This window comes from Urocitellus parryii, chromosome 15 (genome assembly GCF_045843805.1).
Source record: "Urocitellus parryii isolate mUroPar1 chromosome 15, mUroPar1.hap1, whole genome shotgun sequence".
In the NCBI taxonomy this organism is placed as follows: Eukaryota; Metazoa; Chordata; class Mammalia; order Rodentia; family Sciuridae; genus Urocitellus; species Urocitellus parryii.
In genome coordinates this window covers 11,585,454-11,605,878 of record NC_135545.1, presented here as the reverse complement: position 1 = coordinate 11,605,878, position 20,425 = coordinate 11,585,454, and the positions used below count along the sequence as shown (strand labels likewise).

The 20,425-nt window shown below is 53.8% G+C and overlaps 1 protein-coding gene across 6 annotated transcripts; it reads left to right on the top strand.

The window, feature by feature from the left end:
* The first annotated feature begins 2,995 nt into the window (after positions 1 to 2,995).
* Positions 2,996 to 19,328, top strand: Lipe (lipase E, hormone sensitive type). Of its 6 annotated transcripts, none has more exons than XM_026403849.2 (11): positions 2,996 to 3,104; positions 10,114 to 10,649; positions 13,051 to 13,141; positions 13,250 to 13,395; positions 13,598 to 13,783; positions 13,941 to 14,235; positions 14,841 to 15,068; positions 15,311 to 15,487; positions 17,656 to 17,679; positions 17,937 to 18,358; positions 18,828 to 19,328. In XM_026403849.2, exons 1-11 carry the CDS (start codon positions 3,017 to 3,019, stop codon positions 19,056 to 19,058), a joined length of 2,424 nt encoding a protein of 807 aa, XP_026259634.1. In that variant the 5' UTR covers positions 2,996 to 3,016; the 3' UTR covers positions 19,059 to 19,328. The 6 variants fall into 6 exon arrangements, with proteins under 6 accessions (XP_026259634.1, XP_077649049.1, XP_026259639.1 ...); XM_026403854.2 differs by lacking the exon at positions 2,996 to 3,104 and adding an exon at positions 3,116 to 3,266; XM_026403852.2 differs by lacking the exon at positions 2,996 to 3,104 and adding an exon at positions 8,284 to 8,383.
* Positions 19,329 to 20,425: the final 1,097 nt, after the last annotated feature.

The following is a 20,425-nucleotide window of genomic DNA, read 5'->3' as shown; positions in this document are numbered from 1 at the left end:
GCTGGGCACACAGCTTCTTCCTATTCCTAATCCCTCCCACCCAAAGTAGAAGGCACAAAGTGTATCACTTGGCCCAGGAGTGGGGAGCCTGCAGGGATCCACCCCCTAGCCAGATGCCTTAAAACGAAAGACCGGGGATGCCAGCATGAAGGGCAATGGCATCATGACAGATCGGTGAAGAGGGAGGCCTGGGGTTGGGGGAGCCAGGAGGATGAAACCTGGAAGATCAGCATCTCCCATGAGGGAAATAACAACAGTGGAACCAGGTTCTAAGTCAGTATCCATGTCAGACTGGGAACCTGAGCCACACCAGAAACCTATAACCCAGCCAGAGCCCTCAGCCAACTCAGGATTAAAACCTCAGCACGAATCCAATACCCAACAGGAGTTTGCATCACAGCAAAGACCCCTCACCCAGCAGGAGCCCCTTGCCCCAAATGAAGCTGAATTCCAGCAAGAAACTAGAGCCCAACAGAAATCTGCTTTGCACCTGAAATTTCTTACACTACAGAAATCACCCTCCACCCAAAAGGTGTACGCCAAACAACAGGAAGCTGCTTCTCAGCAAGGACATGGGCCAGGACAAGCGTGTACAACTCAACAGGAACCAGAATTGAGAGACAGAGATGTAGCCCAGTCAGGATCTAGACCATCTCTAGCTCAACAAGATGCAGAATTAACACCTACCACCCAGGCTATGCCTGGACTCAAAAAGAGACCATCTGTCCAGGCTGAATTTACATCCCAAGAAAGAACTGAACAATCAGACTACACAGCCCAGCAAGTACCTCCAACCCAGCAAACCAAATCCAGGAAGGGATTTTTGACTGAGTGGAAATTTCTAACAAGACTGTACGAAGTCACTACACAGCAAGTAACTCAAGAACAGAAGACATTTCTTGAATGCCTCACAGATTGTGACTTAGAATCAAATGGGAGGCCATCTTCAGAGACAGATCCGCTAAGTATGAGGGATGGAACAAGCTCCCCAGAAATGAAACCAGCCTTCAAAAAGATACCTGATTATGATTATGAAGCCATGTCAGGATACAATGGGACACCATTACATGGAAAGAAAACCAGTGCCCAGAATCACAGGCACTACCAGGACACAGGTGAGTCAAACTTAGATCTGGAGCCTCTCAGGGTCAGTCATTCATTTATTTAAGAAATACTAAGAATTTACCATATGCCAGATTAGCTCAGCTCATCCTTCAACAATTCTATGAGATAAAGCTCAGTTATCCCCATTTTATGAAGATCAACATTCTCATCTTAATCATAAGGAAAGATCTTGTACAAGATGCTACAGTTAGGAAGCCCCAAGCCCAAGATTTGAGCCAGGGTCTGACTTTCTCACCTGCACAGAGCTGCCTCCCTAGGGAGGATTTGGGGTAAATCAAATAGAGGTAAGAAAGAGTCATCTCCCTCCCAGTATTCATCCATCCATCCACAAAAACTGACCAGAGAGCCAGCTCTGGGGCAGAAACTGCTATAAGCACCAGTAAACAAGGGTGACTGTGGACCTTACCCTCCTGAATTTCCATGCAGTCTAGGCCCAACAACCAGGCATTCATGACCTCAGTGGGACTGACCTCTGCTGCCAGGGAGGACTTGCTCTCCTTCCAGCTACCTCTATAGGGTTCAGCCAGGCTGAATGGCCCTGAGGCTGAGTTCTCAAGAAGGAGGAACCTGGGAGAGAAAGACCATGGCCACCAGCTTCCCTGGCAAGGGCAAGGAATAATGGAAAGAAAGCTGGGGAACAGTATCAGCAAGTATTGGGCGCAAAACTTTTTGGAGCTCCTCGGAAGCAGACAATAGTGACTCCCGGATGCAGGCTCCAGCTCTAGAGCTCGGGCCCTCATCTTCCTCCCCTTTAGGCTCAAAACCCAGCGGTGGAGAAGGGGGGATGCAAATTTTATCCAGGGAATTGGGGGTTACTTGTTAAGATATCATCGGGTGGGGAGGAATGCAGCCCTAATCCTTAAACTGAGGGCACGTTGGCCATGGTCTGGGGCAGAGGGGCTGAGCCGAGCCTCTCAGAGCTGAGAATTAGGTATACTTTGGAGGGAAGAGACGCAGCATGCAAATAAGTGGTCTGAGGCCTGCTTTTTCCAGGGCGAAGGATAAAAGTCTCTCTTGGCCTCCAGATCCCTGTGCCACGCCACGCTTGCTGACTAGGCTGCTTCTCTATAGGCGCCCGTGGCCGTTGGCCACGTGCACTTGAGCAAGCCTCGTGCCTCCTGTTTCCCACCTTTTCCTAGGGAGGCGTGCTCCTCCTACTTCCCTTCCTCTCAGGGACTCAACCCCTTGCCTTAAGTGGTGTGCGTGCTCCAAGTACTCGACCTTCCTCCTCCCCTCCATTCTTCCGGGGGAGGGGGGAGGAAGAGGGCAAGGAAAAAAAAAAAAGAGCGAGAAAGAGAGAAATACTAGGACTAGGAGACAGAGGAGGGAAGGAGGGGCTTCTTCCTCAACAGCTCTCAGGCACAACCACGCCTCCAGTGCGCGCCCTGCCTGGGTTTTGAGTTGCCGAAGGACCTGGCCCACCCCCCCCACCTCACCCCCAGGAGGAGGCGCAGCCGTGCCGGGTCTCCCCCATCCTCCGGCGGACAGGCTGGGCCGCATTCTAAGGATCCCTCTTTAGGAAGGTGAGTGGGATAGCGAGACTGAGCATCAGCACGTGTGAAAATCGGGGTTTCCCTGTTGGGGGTGAGCCCTCCAGGGTCTTCGCTAGTCCGGAGCGAAGGACACTATGACGCCTCCAGGGCTGCATTTTTGTTTGCTGCGGGCCCTTTAAGGCGTACGAGGAGGCGGGGTCGGGCCCTCTTCGCTAGAGGTTAGGGGCGTGTCCTGGCAGTGGAGAGCGACCGCGATTGCTCAGAGGGCGGGACCCAAAGAGCAGCAAGCCCGGGATTGGTTGGTATGGGGGCCCGGCGGTGGTGTGTAGCGAGGATTGACCCTCGGGGCGGGTCCTGGCAGCTAGTATTGGGTCCGGCTTGGGAATCACAGAGAATTGATGGAGTCATCCGAGGAGACCTCGAAGAATGGCAAAGAGGGGTCGAAGAGCCACAATCGCCGGCGGTGGCGAAAAGACAAAGGCAGAGGTGAGCTCGCGGGCACCGACCGTAGCCCGGAAAGAACCTCACACCCTACGGGGCTCTCGGGACCGAGTAGACAGAACCACCGCCACGAGAGTTGGGGGAACCACGGACTGGCCCATTGCCGCCTTGCGTCGGGGCGGACGACCCACTATGAGAAGGGGAGAGGTGAGAGTGGAATGTCCCACTCAGGCGTAGAGACTACCGGGCGCCCTACTGCCGTCTTGGGCGCAGAGTCCGGAATGCGAGTCTCTTGGACCTCGGTTCCCGTGTGACCTAGGGCAACCGCTGTCCTTAGTGTTTCTGCCTGGAAAATGGTTCAAGCGCTGGTTTTCAGGTCACCAGCACTCTTGAGAAGATAAAGGGTAAGGGGTCTAGCAGCTGTTACCCAAAGAGAAAGTTTAGGGGTGAGTCGGGGAAAGGGTGTCATCATTGGAAATGCGGGGCGGGGGGGGGCAGTTGAGCTCATCAAAGCCCCATTCTCCCACCCTCAGTCCATCCATTCGTCCATTCATTGTCGGTCCACCTGGTCATCCCAGCTACACTGGGGCCTAACCTCCCAGCGCCCACCATTTCTAGGACTAGGGTCTCTAGTTTGGATTTGGACCTTCATGCCCTCCCTAAGGAGAAGGAGGGAGGGCTGTAGCATTGGGTTCTCTAGATCTCTAGAGGCTGGAGAAAACAGACCAATGGAGATGCTAAAAGCCTCAGGCAAGGGCATTAAGCCCTGGCTCAGCTGAGTCTTTTAACAATCTCTATGAGGATCTGTGGGAAGTTCCTAAGCAAGAAAGAAACTGACATGGTTCTTCAGCCCCAGGGACCTCAAACTGTCATGCTCCCTGCCTGCATTAGCCAAGGATAGAACTGCAGTTGGCTCCAGTGTACACACACACACACACACACACACACACACACACACGCAGCTCAGACAGGCTGAGAGTTCAGACTGGAGTCTCAGGACATTCACTCTCCCACAAGACACAGGAGCCTCATAAGCAAGACAGACACATACCCAGAGGCAATACAGATTATGGGTAACAACCAGGGTGTTGGAGTACTTGCCTAGTGTGTGTCTGAGGCCCTGGGTTCCATCCCCAGCACTGCAAAAACAACCACCTGAGTATTGGAGACCTGGCTCCTCGTTCTGAGAGTTGTGACATATTGGGCAACAGCCTTTTTCCTGAGCTCTAAGATGAGCATCACCATCAGAGTGCCTGACTTGTAGGACTGTTGTGAGGTTCAAATGAGTGTATAACATTTGGCACTCAGCAAGCCCTCAGGAGACACGGAGGTGACTGCTACTGTTAGTCCCCATTAGCCAGTGAGCTCTCTAAGAGTAGGCTTCTTTCTGTCTGCCTTGTTTGCCCTATAATGCCAGAGCCTGGAATGTCAGGCACATAGGTACTCAAATATTTATTGGATTAATAAGTGAAGGCATGCATGAACTGTAATACAAGGATATTAATAATCATGCTTACCTTAGGGTTGTCTTGAGGAGTCAGAAAGAATCTGCTTGGGCTCAGTCAGTCCTGTCACAGACCCATGAACCTACGTACACACAAAGGCTCATTCCCTCGAGCTCTAAGATTTGCCTGTCATTTCTGGAGGCCCTCCCTGGCGCCAGGCCTCAGATGGATGAATCAGACCCCACCCCTACCCTTGGGTGTCTGGGCTGGCTGGAGTAGTTCTTATTATCAGTTTGATCTTGTCAGTAATTAGATGAGGCTAGTGTCATTATAATCAACCCATTTCTCAAATGACAACACCTGATTGTACTTACCTGGCCAGTGAAGGCAACAAGATGGCTGCTCTCAGTCTTTTCAGCCCAGAAGTGTGTGAGTTGGTGATTGCTGCTGTTGTGTATCCGACCCCAAAATTCCCAGTCGCACAGATTCATTCAACAGACATTCACTGAACACCTAGTGGTACCACACCTGGGCTCTTAGTGACCAGGACAGACTCCCAGTGGAGCTATAGACAGAGATGTAATCAAATAAGATCATTATTATAAATTGTGACAGATAAAGAAAAAATCCTGAGAAATATGAAACAGGGAGGCTTCCAAAGGAGGTGACATTGGACCCAAGGATGGGCAGCACTAACTGCTGGCAAGTGGGGGCAGGGAGCACAGAGGAGATAGCATGGACAAAGACCTTGAGGTTCCAGGCAGCAGCACATGACAGCACAGAGGAATCACAGAGAGGGGGGAGGATGGCAACAGGAAACTGGGCAGGCAGGGAAAGCAGGGAGGATGGTACCTGGTTGAAAGGCCATGTCCAGGATTTGGAGCTTTATCCTGAGAGCAAGGCATGAGGCATCGAAGGGTTGAGAGCATGTGGCCAGATTTATGTTTTAGAAAGATCCTCTGGTTGCTATGTGGAGAACAAATGGAAACTCACACAGAGGTTTACAATCATTCAGATGAGGATGCACTGGCGTGGACCAAGGAGACAGTAGAGGTGGGAGGGCCAGGTTATAGCAGTAGAGTGAATAGGACTGGGTGACGAATTGGATGGGGGTGGGAAATAGCCAAGATCACACCCTGGGTTTCTGCTTGAGCAAATCAGGAGAAGTCTGTTCTCATCACACACACGAGGAGACTAGGATCCACCCAAATGTGTATATTCATTCATTCATACACAAACATGCTCACACAAGCCGAGAGGAATAGAGATACACTCACAGGCTAAGAAATGCACGTGGGCCATGACACTCGTATACAGACACACAAAGCTCAGACATACCAAGAAACGTGAAAAAATGCCAACACATACATGTGGACAGCTGGCCATGACACACACCTACAAATATATACATGTACATGTGAACCCCCAAGACAGAAGGAGCAACACAGAGACTCAGAAACACAAGCAGAAACCATAGCACTGTCCAGGAGCTGCCCTTTGCTGGCCTGTGACCCTCACCTGTTTTCTCATCTGCCAAAGGGATAATAATGGCCCACCTCATGGGTTGTAGGGAGGGTGGCACCAGTTACTTCCAGGAGAGCATGTGAAGAAAACAGTGCTGCCCAGTTTGCCCTTTCAGGCAGATACTCAGGGAGGGTCACAACCCCCACATCCCCCACACCCATCTCATTCCAGGATCCTAGGCCTTCCCCTGGCAGGCTCCAGACCCCACCTATCCTCATCCTGTTACTCCCTTACCACTGTCCTTCTCACCCCGATCTATCCCCAGGGCCAAAGTCCCAACTGGGTCCAGTTGTCCAGGGACTTTTTAGGGCAGAGGGCTGGAGCTCAGTCAGGGGTTGGGCTGAAGCCCTGCCAGTTTCCCTTGGTCCTACCTCTGCCCCACTCAGACCATGTTCACCCATGGCCCCAGTGGGCCTGCCCTTGCCCCAGTGCCTTCTGCCTGGGATTCCTGGCAAGCTTCTGGCAACCTCAGCATCGTCTTCCTGGTTCCCGGCAGCCTGGCCTCAGAACTGCCCCGAGCAAGGCAAAGGGCAGGGCCTGAAGTCACCGTGGCCTGGGATCCAGCCCCTTCTCCCTTGCTTTGTGTTAGTTGCTCATCGTGTTGGTGCCTTTCCTCGTTTTTAACAAAGATCCCTATCTCCCACTTAGAAAGAGAGAGATCATAGTGTCAGGTGATATTTACCAGGTGTACCTGGCACTGCCCAGGCCAGACTGAAACAGAAAGTCCTGCTGCAGGGAGCCTAGAAGCTGGTGAGGGAGACAGAGCAAACCACTGTGGAAATAGGTTAGATTGTGACAAGTGCCACAGAGAAAAATAACCCAACCCACTGTTTCCTTGAGATTGAGCAAGCCCACACAGCAAATGCCACACTGGGCTGGGGGTAGCTCAGTGATACAGCATGTGCCAGCATGCATGAGGCCCAGGTTTGATCCCCAACACCACAAAAAATAAAAAGAAGGAAGGAAAAGAGGCTGGGGGTGCAGTGCAGTGGGAGAGCTCTTGCCTATCCTTTGCAAGGCCCTGGGTTTCATCCCCAGCACCAGGAAAAAAGAAAAAATGCCACCCATGGGTGCTGCTTATAAAGCATGTCACCCAGTCTGAATGGACAGAATGTCCAAGTAAGTTGCCAGATGAGGAAGCCGGACTCATCCAGGATCACCTGCCAAGTGACTGGGTCACATCCCATTGTCACAGTCACTAGGCTTAACTGCTTCCGAAGGCCCCAGTCTGTCCATCTGTTTGCAGCCCCCTCTCGAGCTCCCATCCCCCCCACTTTGGCCCCAATCTTCACTTTTTCCCTTCCCTCAGGTTTGTTCTAAGCACCTACTATGTGCTGGGCCCCATGACAGGCCCTGGGGCCACCCCCTGTACTCATGGGGATGACAGTCCAGGGCAGAGACAAAGAGGACTTAGCTACAGCCAGACCGAGTGATGCCGGGCCTCAGGGCCTCTGATTTGCACAGGTTCCTTCAAGGCCTTGTCCCTAATTTTGTATAAGTAACTTCATACTCTTCTTCCTAAAGAGCCAAACCCCATACCTTATAAGCTTCATGGCTCCATCAAAGCTGATTCTGTTCTGGGAAAGACATACAACAAACATGTCCACAAATAAAGACTCGCCAGGTACAGTGGTGCATGCCTGTAATCCCAGCTACTCACGAGGCTGACACAGGAGAATCATAAGTTTAATGACATCCTGTCTCACAAAATATAAAAAGGGCAGGGCACATGTGAGGCCCTGGCTTCAATCTCCCAGTACAGCAAAAAATAAATGTATAATTGCAAAATGTGCAAAATGCCGGGAAAGAAGAACTAAACATTGCGGGGTACACATTAGATGTGGAGAAGTCAGCACCTCATGCTGAGGCCTAAGGGGTGAAAAAGAGCCGGTGGCCAGGAGCATGTGGAATAACGTGGGTAGTGCCTCTCGGAGCCTGTTTCCCCATATGTGAGGTGGGGACGGCAGTCAGCAGGGTGGGCGATGAAGCGGGTAGTAGCAGATAGAGGGTGTCTAGCACGTGAACACCACTCAGTAGGACCTGAGGCTCAGGCCCCTAGCCGAGCTTGGCACTGCCCTTAATTGGCTTTTGTCCTCCTAGGAGGGACAGGCAGGACTGGCCACCTCCTTCCCCCCCACCCAACAGCTGGGGACGCCTGTGCCAGGGCCAGCCGAGGGGGCGGGACCTGGGATCACTGGGCCTTTGGCTCTGTGAATCCCCTTAGGGTAAAGGGAGGGCAGGCTCGCTGGGTGAGAGGGGACACTGTGTTCAAGACTGAGACTGAGATTCCTCGGCCCTGAGGGAGAAGAGGGCTGGGGGCCTGGACTCCTAGGTCCTAAGGCAGAGGAACCTGGGGCAAGTATTCCCAGTGGAGTGGGCCGGGAGTGGGCAGGAGGGGCAGAGAGGCAGACTCTATGCTCTGTTTATAGCACGTGGCTCTCACTGTCCTTTCTGAGTGGGAGGTGGAGTAGATGGCCACTCCCTGGGCAAGCTGGTCCCTCCCCTGGTTTATCACCCCAGGCTGCTACTGGCACTAGCCACAGATCAGCAGCCCCAGATCCGGGGAGCTCCAGCTCCATTCAGGCCTGGGAGGGGTGAGTGCATGGTCAGTTAAGATACAGGAATGGCTGCTGCCCAATTTCAGGGCCTGGATGGGAGAGGAGAGCCTTCCTTTAGGGGACCAAGGGACCATAAACCCAGAGCAAGGGACTATAAACCCAGAGCAAGGGACCATAAACCCAGAGCCAGGCAGGATACGGGCCTTGTCTTCAGGCAGATGGTGGCAGCCCCACCAGTGGGGTAAAAGCAGCTTATCCAGGGCCTGGGTGTTAGGCCATCCAAAAAACAGTGCCTGGATTGAACACAGATCCTGGAGGACCCTGAAGCGTAGGGAGTCAGGGCAAGATTTTGAGGGTCAGAGTTAGAGGTCCAGCTTCTAGAGTCTTGGGTGTGAGCTGGGCCTAAGTAGCAGTTCTGGACTGGGTTCAAATTGACTCAGCCACTCTGCACCATCTAGTCCTAACTTAACCCCTCTGAGCTGAAGGTCAATGGCAGTGATGAATACTTCTGTCCCAGGCAAGGGAGCAGAGCCAGCCACACAATCTAAGACAAGCTGATGGGACTGAAGGCAGGGGACCCAGATTGGGGAGGAATGACATTGAGCTTTGGGGATTCTGCAGAGGAACAGGGAAAGAGCTAGAGTTTGGAGGGGTTTCCACAACCAGACCTGAGGGACAGGAGAGAGTCCTCTGTGAAATAAGGCTGGAATTATGAATTCCTGATTCAGAAGGGGAGCAGTGTCTAGGAAATGGGCACAGGTGGGCAGGGGGCTGAACACTCCCAAATATTGTTGGAGGGAAGGGCCTATAGGCGGTACCTGGAGCCAAGTAGGAAAGATGGGATGGGGCCTGGACTCCTGGGTCTTGGGAGACTGGCTAAACATCCAGACTTGGAACCAATGAGGCATCTGGGCCCCAGGACAGTAAACAGAGACAGGTTCCTAAAGTCTTGAATTCCTGGAAGGGAAGAGGAGGAGGCCACTCCCTGGGCAAGCTGGTTCCTCCCCTGGTTTATCACCTCTTCATAGGAAAGATGAAGAACCAGGGAATCAGATTCTTGTGGGCTCAGGAGAAAGTCTGAACCTAGGTCCAAGAGAAAAGGGAAAGCAGACCTGAGTCCCAAATGGGAGAGAGCAGGGACTTCTGGGTCCTAGAGAGAAGGGGTCTGGACTCTGGGGTCGAAGGAAAAGAAGACAGGGCTCAAAGTCCTGGATTCTGAGAAAGGAGAAAGGCACTGGGGACTTGGACTTATGGGTCCTAAGGAAGGAAGGGGAGGAAGCTCCCAGATGACTCCTGAATCCTGGAGATAAGGGATTAACGTCTTGGGCCTAACAGAGGAGGGACCTGGGGTCCTGGGCCCCTGGGTCTGAAGGAAGAGAGGGCTGGGGTCTGACACCCATGTCTGGAGGGGAAGAGGGCTGGGATCAAACACCTGAGCCTGAGGGAGGAGGGACAGGGCCTAGACTTCTGGGCCCAGCCAACAAGGGATGACCCAGCCAGCCTTATAGGCTCCCCACCTGCCCACAGCCTCACGGATCCTACAAAGCATGGACCTGCGGACGATGACACAGTCGCTGGTGACTCTGGCAGAGGATAACATGGCCTTCTTCTCAAGCCAGGGCCCCGGGGAGACTGCCCGGCGGCTTTCCAACGTCTTTGCAGGTGTGCGGGAGCAGGCGCTGGGGCTGGAGCCAGCCCTGGGCAGCCTGCTCAGTGTGGCACACCTCTTTGACCTGGACCCAGAGACGCCGGCCAATGGGTACCGCAGCCTGGTGCACACGGCCCGCTGCTGCCTAGCACACCTGCTACACAAGTCCCGCTACGTGGCTTCCAACCGCCGCAGCATCTTCTTCCGCACCAGCCACAACCTGGCCGAACTGGAGGCCTACCTGGCTGCCCTCACCCAGCTCCGAGCTCTGGCCTACTATGCCCAGCGTCTACTGGCTACCAACCGGCCAGGGGGACTCTTCTTTGAGGGTGATGAGGGACTCACCGCTGACTTCTTGCGCGAGTATGTCACACTGCATAAAGGCTGTTTCTATGGCCGCTGCTTGGGCTTCCAGGTGAGTCTCCTGCCCCTGTAGGCCCACAGTGAAAGCACTGGTGGCCCCTGCCCTGGCCCAATAGTGGAATGGAATAACCACCATGGTCAGTATTGGATTGCAAAACCAGCAGAAAAGGGAAGTTGGCTCGGAGCTGGACCAGGGGTCTCAAACTCATGGTCCTGGACCTAATCCACCAAGTTAAAGAAATCTTTAACTTGCAGAGCTGTGGGTGTGGGTGTTTTGGGGGGAGAGGGTACTAAGGGTCAAACCCAGGGTCTTGTGCGTGCCAGGCCAGCACTCTACCACTGAATGGCCTTCCAGGCCCCCTGCATGATTTTTCCACCAGGATCCACCCTACTCTTGTCTTACACTCAGGAAATTCATTGCACTTTTTTTTTTTGTACCAGGGATTGAACCCAGGGGTGCTTAACCACTGAGCCTCCACATCCCCAGCCCCTTTTTTATATTTATGTATTTATTTAGAGGCGGTGTCTCTCTGAGTTGCTCAGGACCTCGCCAAGTTGCTAAGGCTAGCTTTGAACTCATGATCCTCCTGCCTTGACCTCCCTAGCCTCTGTCTTTTGCTCTTTTATCTTACCTGTCTGGCCTCTGGAGTCATTTAAGTTTTAAGATCCCTAGGAGGGTGGTCAGTTTTGTTCTCAAAGGCTTGTTCTGCATGGGGAGCCCCCTTGAGTCCTCCTCATGGGAGTTCTGGGAGGGAGGGAAGGTGCCAGCCTATAGCTTCCAGACTGGACCCTGAGCTTTTTCACTGACTTAAGTCGCTGTAGAATCGCAGATTTTCATGTCGCCCTCAGGGGAGGACTGATGAGTCCATCTGAGTTGATATCAGTGAAGAAGACCTGGTTTTGGCCTCTTTCCTCCCTGAACTGGGCATGACCTTACCTGTAGACCTTCTCCTACACCCAAACCACCCTGAGAGATTCAGCTTACCAGCACACAGAAAACAAGGCAGCCCAAGGGCCTTCAGATTTCTGTAAAAATGTTTTAAGGACTTGGACAAGTGGGGGACCATGGGGCACCAGGCTCAGGACAGAGGCCCAAACTTGCCTGTTTGGGGTCCTGTGCAGTCCATCTCCCCCTCCCCACCCTTTGGCTGCATCAGGGTACCCCAGCAGTAGAGCTGTGTGACCCTGTAGTCCTTCCCACCTTCTCTGGGCCTCCCCCAACCCCAGTGGTCTCTCAGCCATCCCACCCCACCCTACCACTCCAGGCTTCCTGCAAGACCACCTGTCCTCAGCATCCAGTCCAGGCATTACTGGAAACCATCCTGCATCCTAGCTAAGCCCACAAACACTGATCAGCCCATCAGGGCCAGCCAGCTCCACCCCGTGTCCTGGCCATGACACTGGAGTCACGAGAAAGAGATTCCGGCCGCCTAAACCAGTATCCCAACCACAATGGCCAGGCACCCTCCATCCCCATGCCCTCTGGCCTGTTGGGCCCCTGGCCAGGGCCAGGGCCAGCTGACAGCTTCTGTGTGAGGCCCAACTTCACTGTAGTGCAGAAAAGCATCTGCCTTCTAATATGTCAGCCCCCAAGAGGGCAGAGGCCTCCCCATCATTGTCACTGCCCAGTCCCTGCTCCAGCCCAATGTGTAGCCACCTAGGACCTTGACCGGCATTTGCTGAATGAACGGAAAAGCCCCACTAGCCCCTGAGGCTTTATTTCCTTGGATGCTGTCCCTGTTGTTCTTAACTGCCTCCTGTCCCCTCCCCAAGACTCCCACTACATCCCCCACTCCTTACAGCAGCCATCTGTCCATCTCTAGGCCTCGGTTTCCCCATCTGGCAATCTTTTTCGATTTTTTAAGTAGTGGGGATTGAGCCCAAAGGCGCTTTACCATTGGGCTTCATCCCCAGTCCTTTTTATTTTTTATTTTGAGACAGGGTCTCACTAAGAAACTGAGGCTGGTCTTGAACTTGCAATCCTCTTGCCTTAGCCTCCCAGGTTGCAGGAATTCCTCAACGTAGGCCCTCCCTGAATCTCTGACCTCCCTGCTCCTCTCCCTAGGCTGGCTCTGGTCGGGCCATACTGGCCCCCTGGCTTTCACTTGCCACACCCTCTGCGGGGAGTACCCACCCCTCGTTCAGATCTGCCCTGCAAGACCTGACCAAGCAGCCTGACCCCAAGTGACTTCATCAGTGTGGCCCTCCCACCTACTGTCTTTTCCTTCAAAGCATTAGTTGTCCTTGACATCCTATGGCATCCTTCTGTTTATCATCTCTCTTTCCTTAGAGAATACCAGCTCCATGAAAGGGCCCAGACCACTCCCAGCACCCAGGAGTTCAGGAAATGCTGACTGAATGGATGTGTCTCTCCGACACCTCTCTACCCCTCACTGCTGCCCTGTTCTTGTTCCCTTCTTGGGTGGATGGGTGACAGAAGTGTCTCTCCACAGTTCACACCTTCCATTCGGCCATTCCTGCAGACCATCTCCATTGGGCTGGTGTCCTTCGGGGAACACTACAAACGTAATGAGAGTGGTCTCGGTGAGTGCCAGCTGGGTCCTGCCCATGGCCTCTCTTCCTGTCCCTCTTTCCTAGCCCCTGCATAGCAACCTGACCCACAGGGCTCCCTGACATGACTTTGACCCCCAGGTGTGACAGCCAGCTCCCTTTTCACCAGTGGCCGCTTTGCCATTGACCCAGAGCTGCGTGGGGCCGAGTTTGAGCGGATCACACAGAACCTGGATGTGCACTTCTGGAAAGCCTTCTGGAATATCACTGAGATCGAGGTGCTGTCGGTGAGCATAGGGCCAGGCGAGGATGGGACCAGTTACAGATGGGACACTGAGGCCCAGAGACCCATCCAAAGCCACAGAAGGTCACTACAGGGCCCCAGGCCCAGGGATAACACATGAGGAGAAAGACAAACTAGGAAGGGAGGTGTGTGGGGCACCCCTGCAGCAGCCCCTCTGCAGCACCCCTTCTGTTCCCTCCCTCCAGTCTCTGGCCAACATGGCATCAGCCACCGTGAGGGTAAGCCGCCTGATCAGCCTGCCGCCTGAGGCCTTTGAGATGCCACTGACCTCTGACCCCAAGCTCACAGTCACCATCTCACCTCCTTTGGCCCACACAGGCCCTGGGCCTGTCCTCATCAGGCTCATCTCCTATGACCTTCGGGAAGGACAGGTAGGGCCCTGACCTCAGTCAGGAGCAGAGACAGCGCCCAGCCCGGGGTGCCCTCCAGCCTCTAGCTGGGTTCCTGCCCCATCCTGTTTCCCTAAGCATGCCTCTTGGAAGGATAAGACCCAAACAGCCCCACCACCTCCTCCCTTCCTACCCCCAGGACAGTGAGGAGCTCAACAGCATGATGAAGTCTGAGGGCCCTCGGATCCTGGAGCTTCGGCCTCGGCCCCAGCAGACATCGCGCTCAAGGTCCTTGGTAGTGCACTTCCACGGTGGTGGCTTCGTGGCCCAGACCTCCAAATCGCATGAGCCCTACCTCAAGAGCTGGGCTCAGGAGCTGGGTGCTCCCATTATCTCCATCGACTACTCCCTGGCCCCCGAGGCCCCCTTCCCCCGTGCGCTGGAGGAGTGCTTCTTTGCCTACTGCTGGGCTGTCAAGCACTGTGCCCTCCTCGGTGAGCCCCGGCCCCCCACTGCCAAGGTCCCTGCTTCAACCCCCCAGCCCACTTTCCACCTCAGCCACTTCATCTCTGCCTCCTGTTCCTGAGTCTCCTCGGCCTCCCCCTCGGCCAGACTCCATCCTGCCTCTTTCTCCCCTGGCTGCCCCAGCCCCTGCGCCCCTGCTCCCCTGCCCGGCCAGCCTCCTGGCCCAGGTGTGCCACCATTCTCCAGCTCTTAGACAAACATCTTGGGAGGACAGTAAGGCACAGAGCAGGCTGTGGTGATGCTGTAAGCCTAAACTCATCTTCAGTTTCCCAGACTCTAAAGCCCCCTCCATCCGGAAATAGACTGAGCTTCCCTTTCCCACCACCAGCCCTTCCACCCCCCAACCTCCCTAGTCTCCCAGAATGATCTCCTCAGCTCCTGTTCCCAGTCTTCCTAACCCTCTGGTAGATCCCTACCTCCGTTTGCCAATCTTTAATAACAGCAGCCCCCTAGACCTTGGGAAAGCCCACACCCCATCTCCAAGGGCCCAGTTCTCCTAGCCCAGGTCCCACTCCCCAGTCCCTTTCACTGCCCTGCCAGGCTGTGACCAAATCCCCCCCTCCCCCTCAACTAGGCTCTACAGGGGAGCGGATATGCCTTGCAGGAGACAGTGCAGGTGGGAATCTCTGCTTTACTGTGGCCCTACGAGCAGCAGCCTATGGAGTACGGGTGCCAGATGGCATCATGGCAGCCTACCCAGCCACAATGCTGCAATCCGCTGCCTCTCCCTCCCGCCTTCTGAGCCTCATGGACCCACTGCTGCCCCTCAGTGTGCTCTCCAAGTGTGTCAGTGCCTATGCAGGTGAGGCTCACCCCCTTCGGCAGGGGAGTCAGAGTTCAGGGACACCTGGGTCCCACAGGGCCAGGGGCAGGGGCCCAGTCTTCAAGCCTGAGGAAGGAGGGACTGGGCAGGGGAATCCTTGCTCCTTTATAAGCAATGAGACGTTCTTGAGGCCCTTAGTGTACACTTGCCTGGAGTTTTGGATGTTGGGACTAGGTCTAGAAAGAGGAGAACAACTTAGCCCCCCAACATACCCTCTGCAGGTGCAGAGACAGAGGAACACCCCAACTCAGATGAGAAGGCACTGGGCATGATGGGACTGGTGCGACGGGACACATCCCTGCTCCTCAGAGACCTCCGCCTGGGTGCCTCCTCATGGCTCAATTCCTTCCTGGAGTTTAGTGGGCAAAAGTCCCAGAAGACCTCAGCGCCCACAGTAGGTGAGTGGTGGCCTCCCCCCATGGACCCAGCCAGGTGGCCCTCAGGGATACCGTAGCACAGCAGAAGTCCCAGGGAAGGGAAGGGGCCGAGCCCTGGAGCACATGGGGAAGCAGAGACCACCTTCCCGGCTGGCTCTTCCCAGTATTCATCTCTGGCCCTATCAAAAAACCCTGAATTCAGCTGAGGTTATAGCTCAGTGTTAGAACGCTTGTCTAGCATGTGTAAGGCACTGGGTTCAATTCTCAGCACTACATGTAAATAAATAAAATAAAGGTCCATTGACAACTAAATATACGAAAAAAAAAAAAAAAAAAAAGGCTTGACTTTCTATGCCAATCCACATTCTGGAAATTCCAGGACTTTTGGTCATCTAAGCCATCTCAGAGTCCCAGGAATTGCTTTTCAAACCAAACCCTGGGAAATTACTCCTGAAGATATGCCATTTGTCCTAATGTTCAACAAGAACTCCACCTGAAGAACCAAAAAAATTTTAAAATAATTTTCATTTATTTTCCTAAAAAAAAAAAAAAAACTACTTGAGTCCTCTGGGCCCTTAGGTTGGGGGTACACCCTTCTCAGTTCTTTCCATGGATTTCTGACATACACACATAGCTTGTAACCCGCCAGCAGCTGGCCTAGGAGCTAGGGTGGGTAAATCCACAGATGGGACAAACCTTGGGTGGGAACTGGAAAGTCCCAGCCCTGTCTGGGCAGGTGGCAGGACCCTCAGGCAGCCAAAAATTACTTCTATCCCAGGGATCCATTTTTTCCCCACCATAATATTTGAAGGATTTTTAAAGCACAACCATCTATAGGAAATCCACAGTGTTCTCTGAATAATAGGAGTTGCACCTTCAAAACTAGATGCATTGGGCTGGGGATACAGCTCAGTTGGTAGAGTGCTTGCCTCACATGCACAAGGCCCTGGGTTCAATCCCAGCACTGCCAAAAAAAAAAAAAAAAAAAGGGGGGGGGATGCACTTCCTATTATGCAAAAAATCATTCCAATCAGGTGCAGTGGTACACACCTGTAATCCAGGTAACTAGGGAGGCTAAGGCAGGAGAACTTCAAGTCAAGGCTAGCCTCAGCAACTTAGCAAGACCCTGTCTCAAAATAAAAAAAAAAAGATGAGAATGTCCCTGGGTTCAATCCCCAGTACTACCCTACCCTTGCAAAAAAAAAAAAAAAATCATTCCAATTAAGTGTTTTATTTTAATGTTTTTAATTTTGGGATGTTCAGATAGATGAAATATATATACATAAAAACAATTAAAATGGGATTGAAATGGAGGCATGTTACCGTTGATCACTGGGATTTTCCCTATAGGACGGAGGTGAGAAGTGTAGCCCCTGGAGGTGCACACTGCATTCTAGCTCCCTATTCTACCAGTTGCTGGGTAGCATGGGCAAGTAACAGTATCTGAGTCTTGCTTTGCTCCTCTGTAAAATGGATACAGTAAGAGGACCTGCCTCATGTGTCACTGTGAGGACTGTATGCATCCATTTGTGTCCAATGCCTAGCATAGTACCTGGCATGCAGTAGAAGATGCTGCATCCTATGCCCTGTATTAGCCGTCCTGTTCCAGAGGGTCAGAGAGCACTCAACTGGTTATTCTCACACTGCCTTGTGTATTGCTCCATTGATTGATACATAAGCATAAAAACTGAAATGTAGGGTCCTGGGCCTAATGATAAGCATCGTTTTAAAATTAATTTGAGGCCAAGGTGGGCACAGCAGGTAGACTGGAAGCATTTGGGTACTTGCTTGCCTGGTCACTCAAAGGGAGAGGATAAAACTGAAAAACCTAAAGGAAAATTTCACAGATCAATATAGCTACCTATGTGGGGTCCCTGGGAATCTAACATACACTCCCGACTCAGGTCCTTGTGAACAGAACCTCCTTTCAAGCCCTATGGATCTGCTCATTATTCTACTCACTTTGATGCATTCACACTTTGGTGTCAAGCAGCCACAAAAAGTTGGCTGAGCCTCCTGCTGTGGTCCAGGAGACAGCTGGAACAGGGCACCAAGCATGGCAATAAAGCCTCATGCTGACAGAATCTCAAAGGGGGTTGTAGTACGTAAGCCTATATAGCTTGCTCCATTGAGTTCTTATATCCTTCCAGCATTATGAGCTAAGGACTGTTTCTGTTTCCTTTGTACAGAGGAAGAAAATGAGGCTCCCAGAGGCAAGATGACTTGTACTTCCCAGTCATTATACACACACCCTACCGCTACAGCATAGCCAGCCCCTCCAAGACCACCCTGTGACTCCCTCTACCCACTTAGAGTTGCAATGTGGGGCACAAGAATCTGGGGAATGTCCTAGGCCTCCACAGCTGGAGAGGCCACTGCCCTTCCCCTGACCTTCCCAATCTGCCACACTAGCTAACAGCCAGGCTTATCTGTGGCCCCATCCAATCCCCTGACCTTGCCCTTCCCACAGAGTCAATGCGACGCAGTGTGTCAGAGGCTGCCCTGGCCCAGCCTGAGGGCCCAGTGGGCACAGACTCCCTCAAGATTCTAACACTGAAGGACTTGAACCTGAAGAGCAGCTCTGAGACATCAGAGACCCCTGAGATGTCGCTGTCTGTGGAGACACTGGGCCCCTCCACACCCTCTGATGTTAACTTCTTTCTGCGGCCTGAGGATGCCAGAGAAGAGGCAGAGGCCAAAGAAGGGCTAAGCGCCAAGGACGGTAGCTCCCGGGTGAGCAATGCCTTCCCCGAGGGTTTCCTCCCACGGCGCACAAGCCAGGGTGCCACCCAAATGCCCCTTTACTCATCACCCATTGTCAAGAACCCCTTCATGTCGCCTCTGCTGGCACCTGACAATATGCTGAAGACCCTGCCACCTGTGCACATCGTGGTGAGCCAAGGATTGGGACGGTGCAGCCAGGCCCGGGTGGGGTGAGGCAGGGCTGGATGCAGGAGCCCCAGGAGGAGCAGTGGAGAATGGGAACAAGGTAGTTAGCAGGCAGAGGAGAAAGGTGTGCCACCAGGAGAGGACAGTGCCTGGGGCCCCAGAAAGGTGGACAGTGGGAATCCAGCTGTCCTTCCCATTTGCAATTTTGCGGAACTCCAAGAGCTTGGGCAGGGGGCTTAGGGAGAAAAGCTGGGTCTCTGGGTGGGCGGGGAAGGGGAGACAGGGCAAGGGCCAGGGAGTGCAGTGACACCCTCTCACCCTTCCTTCAACTCCACCTGTTCCCTCCATTCTCTCCCGCCCCCCATATCTCTGGCCTCTGTCCAACCCATGTCCGTGTCCACGTGCTCCCTCTCCCTTCTCCGTTGTCCAACCCAACGTCCACCGTCTGTCGGCCCCCACGTGCGTCCCACAGGCGTGCGCCCTGGACCCCATGCTGGACGACTCGGTCATGTTCGCGAGGCGACTGCGCGCCCTGGGCCAGCCCGTGACGCTGCGTGTGGTGGAAGACCTGCCGCACGGCTTCCTGAGCCTGGCTTCGCTGTGCCGCGAGACGCGACAGGCCGCGGAGCTGTGCGTGGAGCGCATCCGCCTCATCCTCACTCCACCAGCCGCCGCCGCAGCCGCCGCGCCGCCGCCACTCTGAGCCCGACCAGGCCGCGCGGGGAGATGGGGCTGCGGGACGACACTAAAGACCTTGTTCCCACCTGCACCGGCCTCCGTGGTGAATGCGGTGAATGCGCTCAGGGACCAGCCTAGGGGGCCCTTGCGGGGCTCCAGACTCTTCCGGCCCCAGGCCGGGTGGGCGGGGGTGGGCTGTGCCTTAAGACGGGGACCACAGGGGCGGGGCAGGAGCCGGAAGCTGAGACTCGGCCAGGGGAGGGGCGCACACACACTGGTCACTGACACAGCTGGACCTGCACTCCACTACTGCCGTCTGCTGCTGCTGGTCGGTTCTTTTTTTCTAAATAAAAATATTTAATTACCTTGGCCTCTCTCAAGTAGGCGGGTGGTTGCCCAGTAGGGGGCAGCATCGGACTCAGCTGGGGGTAACCAAGAAACCTGGAGGGTGTGGGGGTTTTGTTTATTGGAGGAGGAGATTCCTACAAACACGAGGCCCCTGGGCGTTAAGTCAGGTAGAACGCCTAGAGACCCTGGGTTCCCAGAGCCTCCCCTTGCAGACCCTCAGTGAGATGGACTCTTCCAGATCAGTGAAAGGCTACTCCCTTTCCAATCCCAGAGTGGGCATCCATCAAGGAAAAAAATACATAAACCGCTTGACCCAGAGATGCCAGTGGCCCAAACTCCCCACAGAACTGGAGCAAAGTTGGCAGGAAACCAGAAACAAACTGGTCACCCAAAATACTGGAAATGGAAGCTCTGCCCAGTTGGACAGTCCCTCCCTCAACCAATTCTAGAGGCTTTACCCCTTGCCGGGCCCCAGGTTTGGAGTGGAGATGATTTATACCCAGGAAATGTCCTCAAGAGGCTTTCAATCCTGAATTCAAGGAGGGTGAAGGGGCAGACAGGATATTACAGCCCCTAGGGGTTCTGTGTGGTCAGGAAGGGTTTCACAAGAGAAGGTGATCAGAGCTTGGCCTTAAAGCATGAGCACAAATGAGCTAGGCAGAGAAGTATGCTAGGCTGTCAAAGGCTGGTGGGCAGTGACCAGGGTCTCCATTTGGCCAGATCAGGTGCAAAATGGGGAAGGAGAGGCTTGGAGTGGCCAGCAGGGGCAGGTCCTGAAGAGCCTGGAGTGAAGTTGAACCACAGCTAGAGGGCAATGGGCAGCCACAGAAGCACCCTAGGGAAGAAAGGGCCAGGATCAGTTCCAGCACAGGAAGAGCTTGCTGGGGCATTAGGGGATGGACTGAAAGCAAGACTGGACCCCTGGAGGCAGAGGAGGAGCTTGGGGATGAGGTAGGGCAAGACCTGAGCTGGAACAGGGACTACAAGGGTAGGGAGTATAGGCAGAACATCCCAGAGCCATAACTGAGGTTGGACAATTAGGAT

Coding starts and splice junctions, on each gene's coding strand:
- Lipe (XM_026403849.2), top strand. CDS start 3,017: ATGGAGTCATCCGAGGAGACCTCGAAGAATGGCAAAGAGGGGTCGAAG. Junction 3,105..10,113: donor GCGAAAAGACAAAGGCAGAG/GTGAGCTCGCGG, acceptor ACCTGCCCACAG/CCTCACGGATCCTACAAAGC. Junction 13,784..13,940: donor ATGACCTTCGGGAAGGACAG/GTAGGGCCCTGA, acceptor TCCTACCCCCAG/GACAGTGAGGAGCTCAACAG.